The 12,021-nt window shown below is 53.6% G+C and overlaps 1 protein-coding gene across 3 annotated transcripts in view; it reads right to left on the bottom strand.

Moving 5' to 3' along the window:
* The window catches only part of LRFN2 (leucine rich repeat and fibronectin type III domain containing 2), a 176,774-nt gene that overhangs the window by 87,900 nt on the left and 76,853 nt on the right, over positions 1–12,021 (bottom strand). The window contains exons 1-2 of one of the 3 annotated variants that reach the window (XM_060308400.1): positions 3,614–3,699; positions 1,795–1,883 (exon numbers count right to left, since the gene is read on the bottom strand). The exons of 1 other annotated variant lie outside the window; for it this stretch is intronic. Coding sequence is in view for 1 of the 2 variants with exons in the window: in XM_060308399.1 (XP_060164382.1) it covers positions 3,614–3,701 (88 nt within the window). In the remaining variant the exon portion in view is untranslated. Of the gene's footprint in view, positions 1–1,794; positions 1,884–3,613; positions 3,702–12,021 lie in introns of those variants that run through there. One more of the 3 variants, XM_060308399.1, reaches the window with a different exon arrangement.

Genomic DNA, 12,021 nt, shown 5'->3' on the forward strand with positions numbered 1-12,021 from the left:
CTAAGGAGAGGTTTCCAGGGAGCCTAAACCTTCTCTCCTGCCCAGACTTTCTTCCTCCTGGACCATCAGGCAGCAGGGGCCCACTGTGCTGGCCGCTGGCCTGTCCCCTCCCCATCCACACCTGTCCTCCATTCCCTCTGCCTTGCTCCTCCCTGACACCTCTGCCAGGACATCCCCTCCTCCACTGAAACAAACCCACCTCTCCTCTAAGCTTCACTTCCTGTAGAAGCCTTCCTCACCTCTCTCTTCGCAGACCCGCTGAGTCACAGCCATACAACAGACAAACCCTCCACCTGTCCCCACACACCCTGGGCACCCGCCCACCACTCTATCCCTTGACTGAGCCATTTGCCCAGCCTCCCATGGCCCTTAGAGTATAACTGATGTTGCGATGTCTCCTCCTCCAGGAAGCCCTCCCTGATCGCTACAACAATCAGGTAGATTTAATGCCTCCTCCCTGTACCCACTGCACATTGGGGTAATTCTAGTTATGGCACAAGTCCCCAGGTCTGGTCTGAAGGTGCATCACTCCTGGTATGAAGGAGCCTCGCCTTCTCTGCCTCCTTGAGGGCAGGTCCACTCTGTATCCCCCCCCCCCCAGGGCTTCAGGGTGGTGGGTTAGGGATGACTAGGATTAGGGATCACCCTGCAAAGTGTGAAATGTTAGGAGCAAACCCAAGGAGGGGAACTGACTCAGCCATACAAAAAGCACCTGCTGGAGGAGCGCTGAATTAGTTATGGTCACTTTTATTTTGTCCTCAAGGTGTTGGGGTAAACGCTACACACAGCATGGAGCACACAGCCTGATGTAAACTTGCACTTTGTACAGATACAAGCAGGACCCAAGCCCTAACCGCCCCCCACACAGACATGCCTCACAGCACAGCCAGAGACAGACACCCCACACAACCTGCCTCCACCCCACTGCCCTCTTTGGGCCCTGCTGGTCCACTTTATTGTACTTGAAAACCACTGACGATCTCCTGCCAAAATGAAGCCTTAATACAGCAAGACAGTGGAGCAAACCCCTTTCCTCAGGACTCCAGTCAAATAATCTCCACACTGCAGAGCTGGAAGGGGGTCTGGAATAAGCTTGCCCGACCTCTTAACTTCGCAGATGTGGAAACTGAGGCCCAGAACGGGGCCGTGCCTGTCTGAGATGGCTCAGCTGGGGTGGCATCAGCGGGTCTGCATTGTGTCCCCGGCTCTGCCACTCCTTAGCTGCGCCATCTCAGACAGGCACTGCCTGGGACCCATGGACCCCTCTTCACTCATGTAACAATGCTCACTGGGTGCCCATCTCAGAATGTGCCTGGACGGCAGGGAAGGAGAAGGATGTGCCCCTGCCTTTGTCAAGGCTACCACCTCATGGAAGAGAGAAGATTCCCTCCCCAGCAGTGCCTAGAAAGAATACCAGGTGGGCCTCTGGTGTCCCAGGCCCTGACCCTACTCTGCCACTATTTTGCTGTGTGACTTTGGGTAAGCAGCTTACCCTCTCTGAGTCTCTCTTTTCCTCTCTGGAAAATCCAGGGTTTAGACCCTGTGGTCTGAGGTCCCTTCCAGCCAGGCCACTAATTCTCTTGCGTCAGAGAAGGAGGAGGACAATTAGGGCAGGATTTCTCACAGGAGCCCTCACCTGAGTCCCAAAGGTGGGTGAAGCCGGGAGGTGAGGTTCCCCCCACCCCCGCCTTGTCTGTTCTAGACCCTCTTCTTCTTCCTGCTGGTGAGACAGTGGGGAGACGGATGAGGGCTGCCCTGCGGAGGCAATGAGCAGACGTGGGGGGAGGGACTCACGTGACAGTTAGAGCTGGAGAAACACTCCTCCCCCCTTCTCCTCGCCTCCTGTTGAGGTAAATGCCTTCCCTCAGGGGTCTGTCCTCTGCCTGATTTAGGGAAAAATAACAATGAAAAGGTGCAAAATAGAGACCAGAGAGAGCGCCAGCCCACCAGCTCCTCCCTCGCGTCTGTCATTCTGTCTCCATTCACTTCCTCTCTCTGACTCACCCATCCTGCCCACTCCATACATATGCCTGGGGCCCCGCTCCAGTCCCCACTTGTACCCCCATCTGCTCCTCCTGCACGCCGCCCTCCGAGCCCGCTTCCCCACGGTGTCTCCAGGTCTCCTCTCCCATCCCGCCTGCCACTCCGTCTGCCAGGACTTCCCAGACAAGCTGTGGATCGGCCCGCTGGACTTTATGCCAGCCCCTTGGTCCCGGATGGCGTGGGCCGCAGAGGAAGGGCCACTGCTTGCCCCAAGCCTGGACAGGGAGGTCAGCCAGCTCCAGAGGGAAGGAGGGCCCAGCGTCTGCTGCTTCCGGCAAGCCTGCAGGGGACGTCAGGCCCCGGCGGAAGCAAACATCTTGTCGGGGCTCCACGGAGGCCTGGGAGGAAATGGGACCAATTAATCCACATTTTCCTCTCCAGATTGGAGTACAAGTGGGAAGATAGAAGAATTAACCTTTTCAAAAATGTAATTTCATAAAATCATCTTGCTTGGAACAGACTCTCTCGTTATTACTATTATTTATCGTCCGTGCCCCAGGCCACCGCCGGCGTGGAGGGACGGAGGGGGGGCAGAGCGGCCGCAGCTGCCCCGTGGAGAGAGGAGCGCCTGCCTGGTCTACAAACCCAGACTCAGGGTTCAATCACAGACACCCCCGGAGTCCCCATGCTCCCACAGGTCACTGGCGGCTCCTCTTAGAAGTGCCCCTCATTGGGCCTGAGTCCCAAGTCACTCTCAAGACAGTCACATGAAAAAATTGCTACTGTGGCCCCTCTCAGCCTGCCGACCCCCGTCCACACTGCCTGCTCCCCGCTGTCCTTCTGGAGCTCGCCCTGGCTGGTGCTGTGGGGTCCCTCAGCAGCCACCCCTCAGGTTAGCCCTGCCAGGACAGGGACACCAGAGGACCCCGCTGCCGGAGACCTGCTCCCTGGCTCGGAGAACAGGTGTTAGGCCCTGTCTGCTGCCCACCTGCCTGCCCTGGCATCCTGCCTGACCTCCCACCCTCCCTGGCTGCCATCTCGCTCAGCCTTAAGTGATGCCTCACGGCCTTGACTCCTTCAGAGTCTACGGCTCTCACCTGTAAAATGGGCAGGCAGGAGGGACAGGAAGGAGACCAATGTGGCCATAGGGTGGTGAGAGGGGAGAGGAGTAGCAACAGTGTCAGCACAGGATCACATAGGGCCTTGTGGGCCATTGGAACGACTTTGGCTTTTACTCTGACTGAACTGGGGAACCACGGCAGGATCTGGAGCAGGGGAGGGCATGATCTGCCTTATGTGGTCAAAGATTGCTGCTCACCGTTTCTCTGGGGCCTCGTCTATTCAATCTGGTCTATTCCGTCCCCAAAATATCCCCTCTCCCTCCCTGGGACTCCATGGACGCCTCTTCACTCATTTAACAGTGTCCACTGGGGGCCCATCTCAGAGTGTGCTTAGAAGGCAGGGAAGGAGAAGGATGTGCCCAGCCCTTGTCAAGGCCAACACCTTGTGGAAGAGAGAAGATTCCCTCCCCAGCAGTGCCTAGAAAGAATACCAGGTGGGCCTCTGGTGTCCCAGGCCCTGACCCTACTCTGCCACTATTTTGCTGTGTGACTTTGGGTAAGCAACTTACCCTCTCTGAGTCTCTATTTTCCTCTCTGGAAAATCCAGGGTTCCAACCCTGTGGTTTGAAGTCCCTTCCAGCCAGGCCACTAATTCTCCTGGATCAGAGAAGGAGGAGGACAATTAGGGCAGGATTTCTCACAGGAGCCCCCACCTGAGTCTCAAAGGTGGGTGAAGCTGGGAGGTGAGCCCCCCCCCCCGCCTTGTCTGTTCTAGAGCCTCCTCTCCTTCCTGCTCAGCTGCCCACCCCCAGTCCGCAGCTCCCCTCTGCTCCATCCGTCCCGGCCCAGCTCCCCTCCCAGCCCCATCTCTGGCACTGAGCAGGAAGCACATGGAAGCTGCCGGGACAAATCAGATCAGCGTGTGCAACAATTTAACGGAAGATGGATCTAGCGTGTGTGTGCGGTTTGTAAATAGAGCTTCCTTGCAGCCAGTTGTTTCACTTCGAATGAAAACAATTGATTATCGTTAGAGCCACTTACTGAGGCTTATCGGCCTTGATACAACCAGCCTGGGGTTTCCAGGGGCCCAGCGCGGCTCACCCGCCCTCAGGTAAGAGTCTGTTCCCAGGGAGGGGGTGACCATCACAGCATGGCAGCCAGGGCCTCCTCCTCTGCTGGGAGGGACAGGACCCCCAGGCAGGAGGGGCTGGATGGGCCTGGACAGTGAGGTCGGCCTCCCTGCAGACCCAGACCCAGACACAGCTCTACAGGGCAGTGAGGCACTTAGAGCAGGGATGCCCACAACTCAACTGTGCCCTTGGGGGTAGAGAAGCAGGAGAGGGGCCACAGGGCCACCCCTGCCAACTCACTGCTGAGCCAGCCCCTTGTCCTGGGATATGGATGGCAGGGAAGCCCAGTTCCAGCCTTGGGGGCTTCCAGTCCACTGCCAGTGTGCAAGGTAGACAGTAACAGTAAATACGTACGTTCTAAGAGGTCAGGGCGTAGTATGTGCTTCCGGGAACAGAGAACAGCTTATAGGCTGGGAGGGGAAAGAGGAATGAGGCCTGGGGGCAGTCAGGGAGGTCCTCTCTTAGGAGGGGACATGTGAGGGAGCTGGGTCTTGCTGACATTGAGGGAAGGGCTTCAGGGCACAGGGGACACCCTAAGGTCCTCTGTGCACTGGGCCTGAACTAAGGCCAGGGTCACGGGAAAGAGTGCCCCCTGCTCCTGTCCTCCCGCCAGGGCCTTCTGCATGTTTCTCTGGTGGGTGCTCTGCTGTATTTGGAGTCTTGACTTGTACCCTGACTCATTTGGGGCACAGACACTATTTCCTACATCCCAGGCTGGGTGGGTCGACTGTGCATGGACAGATGGCTCAAAATCATGAAGCGATGCCCAGCTGGACTTGAGTACTGCCCTCGGCCTCCATGTCCCTCATGACATACGGGGCTGGACATGCTCCCTGATATACAGTTCCTATCCAGCACCTCACTTACCAGTAAGCCCCATGGGACCTATGGAAAGCCCCTGTGCTCTCCAGCGTCTCTGAAAGCCCTCCACCTTTGTTTCTTCCCCTCCTCCAGACCCTCCTCCATCTCTTGGGGTCTGGTTTCTGTCCCACTGCCTTGCTGCTGGCTTCCACCTCTCAGCCACGCTGATGTCTAACTTGGTCAGTCCACTCAGCCGGGTCCCGACTTCACCCATGTCCAGCCAAGGCTCTAAGAGGCCAGAAGTGGTCAAGTCCCAGGTTGCAGTTAATCTCTGGACCCTGATCTGGGCCCCCAAGGGCAGACCCTGTAGCTGGGTGAGTCCCTCAGCCATCCCAGCCTGGCTTTCACCCAAGCCTAGCCTCCTACTGTGATAGGACAGTGTTGTCCTATAGTTCTGGAAAAGGCCAGACAAAATGAAACGGACCTCCCTCGGGACAGGCTAGGGAGCTTCCTGCTAGTGCTGTTGTCAGTCTTGTGTTTACAGCACAGACTGTTTAGGAACCTCAGGGAAAAACAACACAGAATAGGAAAACAGGTTTGGAGTAGTTATGGAACCCAGGTCCAGTGGGAGACGGGAAGCCTGGACTCCAGTCTTGCCTCTGTTCTTAACTACCAGGGTGACCTTGGATAACGCTCGTTCCTCAAACGAAACATCAGCGGCATTGGATTAAATCAGTGGTTTTCTAACCGTGTGCCCTGGAAGGTTCCATGGAGCCCGCCCAAAGGCCCCTCAGAGTGGAGATGGGAATAAGGGGCTCAGTTTCCCCTACCCCCTTCCCAATAGTAGATATGCTTTTACTTCTCCTAGTTGTTTCAAGCTGCCTCAAAATGCTTCCTGTAAACAAGAGTTGAGAGTTTGACAAATTGTTTTAAAACCGCTTCACTAGATGACTTTGAAATTCCAATAATTGAGGATTAGTCATCAGTTGCTGACCTCAGCACTTAGCTCTCCGTCTCTCTCTCTCCCTCTCCACCGCCGTTCCTGCCGTCATTCTCAACGCCTTTGGTATCCCTCAGATGATCTGTTCCACACCCTGGCCTCTCGGTTCATTGATCACCCTGCTCCCCCCGCCCCCAGTACCAAAGATCTTTTCCTGCCCTTTCCACACACATGGTCACACTCTAGACCTCGTCATCACCAATAACTCCCTCACTCTTGAATGCCTGACTTCAAGGATCCCCGTCTAACTTTGTCCCCTGTCATACTCCACGACCCCTGCGCTGACAATACTCCCACCTACTGAGACCTCCCAATCCATCATCACTCAGCCCAGATTTCAGCCCCCAAACCATCCCCTTCCTAGCACTCTTGATGTCCTTGGCCCCCCCCACCTTCATACTCATCTGGAGAAACCCCTACCCTAGCTTGTTCCCGCACCATCCACTTGTTCAGCACCTGCACCCCATCGTTCAACTGTTCTCTAGGAATTCTCTCTATAGAATATTGAACTCTGCCACATAACGTTTCTATACTCTCCTAGTAAATCTACGTTCCAACTCTCCAAGAAAATTATTTCAAAAATTTCTCTCATCTCTCAAATGATCATCTCTGCTTGACCCCCCTCTCCAGATGATGGCTTTGATGTGTACTTCACAGAGAAATCAATGACATCAAAGACCTGTCTCTTCTTGCTACCCATACGTCACCCACCTGCCTACATCTGTCCTCACATTCCCTGCTTCCCGTTTTGTTAAAATGAAAAAGTATATATCCCATTGATTTCTAGGACCAAGCCCTCCACCTATGAACAGGATCCCATCTGGTTTCATCTTCTCAAAGATTCTCCTGCAATGATACCCTCTGTCCCCTGCATCAGCACTGTCTCTATTTAGATCAACCCAGTCAACAACCATGTCTCAGTAGTTCGCATCTTTAAAGAAAAAAATCATTCCCTTGACTCCACATTGCTTTTTAGCCCCTCTATTTCCTTGTCCTGTTCCCCACCCCCAGATAAAGGTTCACTCGCTAACTGTCCCCACTGCTTCACCCCCACTTCTCAACTTGGGCTTTCAATCCCACATCTCCATGGAAGAGGCTTTGGTCAAGGTCACCAATGACTTCCCAATGTCACAAAGCCAACAGCCTATCCTCTGTTTTCTCCTTACCCCATCTCTCTCCTTGGCATTTGATGACCCCATCCCATCTTCCCTTGCTTTATCCCCAAACTCACACGTTGCAACTTCTCAGTCTTCTCTGCCAGCTCCCAAGCCTCTAGTCATCATATTGCCCCAACTCCGTCCTTCAGCCCTCTTCTCTCCTAAGTCTACACTCTCTTCCCATGTCATCATATCCAGTTGTACAACTTCCAACACCTTCTATTTGATGAAGACTCTTGAAATTTTACCTCCAGACCAGACCTTTCCCCTGGAATCTGCCGGAATTGCACATCCTGCTACTAACTTGCCATCTCCACTTGGATGTCTATGTGGCAACTTGAACAAAAACAGAACAGTAAACTCCCTCTTCCCACTCCAAACCTGCCCCCCTCGGAGACTTCCCCATCTCTAAAATGCCCCACCATACACCCACCTACCTTCTCTTGATTCCCCCTTCCCTTACACCTGATATCCCATCCATCACTGGATCCTGTTGGTGGAACTTCCAAAATGTATCCTGAATCTGATCCTTTCTTACCACCTCCACTGCTGCTTCCTGGACCAAGTCACCATCATCTCTCGCCTGGATCACTACATTTATCCTCTAATTTATCTCCGTCCTGTAGTTCTGGCCCACCTCCAATCTGTCCTCCACAGAGCAGCTGGAAGGATCTATCTAAACCAGAATCAGGTCAGGTCAGCCCACTGTTTGAAAACCTTTCAGACGTTCCTGCTATACAGGAGATAAAAGCCACGGACCTCACTGCAGCCTACCGGGCCCTGTGTGGTCCGGCTCCTGCCTACCCCTGCAGCCGCATCTTCCCCCAGTCCTGCTCTTGGACAGGAAGCTGCAGACTCCCTGGCTGCAGCTCAACCCAGTCTTGAGATCTTTACACTTATCCCTTCTGCTCGGATCCTTCTCCCCGCCCCAGTCTTCACACACCCACTCCTCATCATTCAGATCTCATTTCATGCGCCACCTCCTCTGAGAGGCCACCCCTGATCACCCTGGTCACAGGGCCCCAACCCCAAGCCCACTGTACTGCCACCCTCCCTTACACTAACCTATTTTATCTTGTTCAGAGGTACTCAAAAGCATCTTACTGATGAGTTTGTGTGTGACTCTCTGCTTCCTCCCTCTGGAATATAAGATCCTTGAGGGCGGGGATTCCATCTATGTGGTTCCTGGCTCTAATCCCAGTACCTAAGAAGCCTCTGGCACACAGTAGGTGCTTATTAATTGACCTAATAGCCCCAGATCTTCAATTCCTTGCTGAATGTCCTTAAAACACCAGCCAATCACTCTGTGCCTTCTCAATTTATAACGTAAGAGTTCTATACACCTGATGTGCCTCCAGGGGCTGGTATAAGGTTATTGGACATGACAGAGCTTTACAATCTGTGAAGCACGACGCAGAGGCCTCAGTCCCCTACCTGACTCGGCAGAAAGGGGCTTGCCACAGAGAAGAGTTTATAGCACCCCAAAGTGAGACCCCTCTGGGCCCAAGCCCACCTGCCTGTCTAGCTCAGAAGTCTGTGCTTTTGTTTTCACCTTTGCTTCTGTTCCTTGTCCCAGCCTGAGAGCCCCCTCGGCAGTTCCTCTGGATGTCCCTAACCCTGACCCTGATGAGCAGACCGCTCCCCAGTTCCCACCTACTGAGGACCTCAGCACCTCTCTGTTCCAGCATCTCCTCCAAGCCCTCTGGACTGTACCTGCTGTCCTCATCAATCCCTGATCGTCCCCAGCACTTTCCTGGTCTTTCCTGTCCCGACCCCGACCCAGACACCTGCTTTCAAACCTGTCTGGTGGCTTTATTTTCTCCCTTTCCGGGAGTCACTCGTTACCACATTAGCATCTGTGAAGTCCTTTGTGCTACACAGAATGCACAGTGAAACAGAAAAGAATGCACTTACACTAGGACAAGGAAGGGGAGAGAAGAGGGAGCTGAGCGTCTGACAATGCCTCAGTTTCCACGTCTACGTGGAGGAGACTGCAGAGCAGATGCCCTAGATTTTCTGTAACACACTCCCACCTCCACCCTGCCTTCCTGTCTTCTTCAGGATTGATGCATGGCCTTTGCAGAGAAGGCCTTGGGCTCCCCAGGAAGCTAGGATGATCAAAAAAAAAAAAAAAAACAAGTTCGGGACAGCAACAGTGGGCACACAGGGAATTCTTGGAAGGCTAGAGAAATGTCACCTCGCCAGTCTTGGACCACAACAGCCATTTATCATCCTTACTGTTGGGGGTGAATCCTGAGACGGAGCTGACCTTGAGGAAGGAGATAATCGCTTATCGGAGTGTCCACTGGGGTGCCGAGGTACCAGGGGCCTGGGAGGGTGTGGTGGAGACCGGAGGAGCAAAGGCAAGGGGGACAAAGTCCAGACTGTCCAGAGGGGACACAGACCAGATGACAGTGTGTGTACAGAGCTGAGTCCACACTAAAGACTCCTCCAGAGCGTCAGGGAAGCCTGGAGAGACTGAACAGGGAAACAAAGTGTAAATGGGAGAAAAGAAAGAGCTGGAAGCGCGGTCACGGCCAGAGGTAAGTAACGAGTGTCTGTGCTGAGCAGTCCAGCTTCCTGCCGTCAGGTCCTTCATCACAATTGAATCTAAGCTGCATTTGTGGCTGAAGGGTCTACAGTTAAGATCTGAATCCAGACACGCGAAGGGCCGTGGGCAAAGAGGCCAGAGCCTGTGAGAGAGGAGCCTGACATATTTGTAAAGATATTTCTAGATATTTCTCTGGTGTTTCTGCTTCTAGTCACCATGTCGCTATCTACACTTACGTCTTTTCCCATAACAAACAAGCATGTACACTTGCTCCCAGATGCAGATCCGTCCCTCCCGGATACTCCCAGGCACCTCGATATCCAAAGATACTCATTCTCACACATCTCTTTCGCTCATCGGCCAACTGAGAACCCCACACAGACATGCAGATGCACACAGCACTGCGGTATTGCTGGACATAGCACAGCACTGGGGTGTGTCGGTGAATGGAGCCGACCAAGATCCCTGTCCTTGGGGAGGTGACTTTCTGGGGCACCATCCACAGAGATGCACAGACATATCCCCTCGAACCCTGCACGCGGACTATTCACATACATGTAGGTGCTCAAAGCTACTCCAAACAAACATGTATTGAGTACCTGCTTCGTTCCAGGACGCATGCTTGGCGCTGAAGAGATACAGGTGGGCAAAACCAATATGGTACCCGCCCTCATGACACTCCCAGAAAGGCATACTCACAAACACGGGCCCAGCAACTTCACATGGACCCTGCACGCACGCACGTATGTGCACACACGCATGGCTCTTGGTGACTTTAAATACAAATCCAGAGTCAAGGCATTTTTAGGATGCCCCGGGAGGCAGCTCACTTAGAATGAGGAGTGGGGCCCTTGCACGTCCAAAGTCAGATCTGTAAATCGTCCATTCCTCTCCCTGGCTGTGTGTTCCTGTCCTCCAACCTCACGTCATCTTCTCCGCTTCTCCCTCTCACGTGCCTGAAATGATAGCACCAGGGGCTGCCTGCAGCCTTGAGCTCTCCCTTTGCTGCTCAAGACGTCTCTCAGCCTCACCGTCAGGACGGGAGCCGAGCGCGGGCCCAGAGGCCAGGGGTTTTTGCTGAGACGTTGCATTACAACACAGCCTGCTCCTTCCAGACATTTTTTTTTTTTTTTTTGCTTCCGCTTTTGCTTTTAAAGAATCAGAAATAACTTGGCAGTAAAAATGTGCTCTGGGCTGAAAGCTGACTCCCAGGGTCAGAGCCCAGGAGAAGATTTCTGCTACAAAGTTTCAAGGAAAATAGCAGGCGCTCAGCAGTTTTTATTTTCCAAGGCACAGAGAGAAAATAGAATCGGAGTGGATTCAGGGCTTTGCGGGGCTCCTCTCCAGGTTGCGGCGTATGTGTGGTCTCTCTTGATCCGCCGGCTGGAGAGAGTGGCCGCAGAAAGGGTAAGCAGAGAGATGGTTGGAAAGCTGGGTCTGCAGCCAGTTTCGCCTGAGATCAGTGACCCACTGGCCCCATCGTGGGTCCGGGGCGGTGGATTCGGAGCCACTGACCCAGATTTTGTTCCCAGCTCTGCCTTCTCATAGCTGTACGATCAAGACCTTTTTTAAACCTCTCTGTGCCTCAGGGCTTTTGTGAGGATGATAATGATGAAGTGTATCTTGTAGAATAGTTTAATGTATGATACGTAGCCTTGTTTAACCCTCACTATGGGAACAGTCTGCGTGTAGGGGTCCAGAGGAGGCCCCGGTGAGCCCTCAGAGGATGTCGGCTCTTGTCGTCCCCCCATTCTCATCCTCATCCCTTCTCTCCAGACTGTGGCATCTAGCTCCCAGCCTTTGGGTTGGATGGAGGGTGGAGCCCTCCCCTCCTGGGGCCTAGAGGCCACTGCTGAGCTGACTGTTCTGCTTGCCACCGCATCCTCTCTGCAGCCTTCCTCACCCAGCTTTGTGCTCCAGGACCCTGGCCTCTATAGACTGTATCCCCCAGACCCCTTTCCCTCTATTTCCACTTGGGCTTGGCCAATGAGAGGATAGGAGGAGAGCGAGGCTGGATACTTCTACTCACACTCTCTCTGGCTTCAGCCCCTCACTTCAGTTTCCTCTCCTGATCACGTCCAGCTGGGGGTAGGTAACTAAAGGCCTCCTATCACTGCTAGTCTTTGGGTGCCTGACATCCTTGTTGATCTGTCAAGTTCTGCCCACACCTTTGTGAAAAATCCCTTCCTTAAATACTTTGGAAGAGAGTGAAAGCAGCAATGTACAAGGAGAAAACCATGGCGGCACACAAGGGTTTTCACACAAGGATGTTCATCACAGTGTTGTTTATAATGACAAAAAAAATGGAAGGAGCTTAGAGGTCCAACCATCAGGCATC

Source organism: Globicephala melas, chromosome 11, assembly GCF_963455315.2.
Source record: "Globicephala melas chromosome 11, mGloMel1.2, whole genome shotgun sequence".
NCBI classification, from domain to species: Eukaryota; Metazoa; Chordata; class Mammalia; order Artiodactyla; family Delphinidae; genus Globicephala; species Globicephala melas.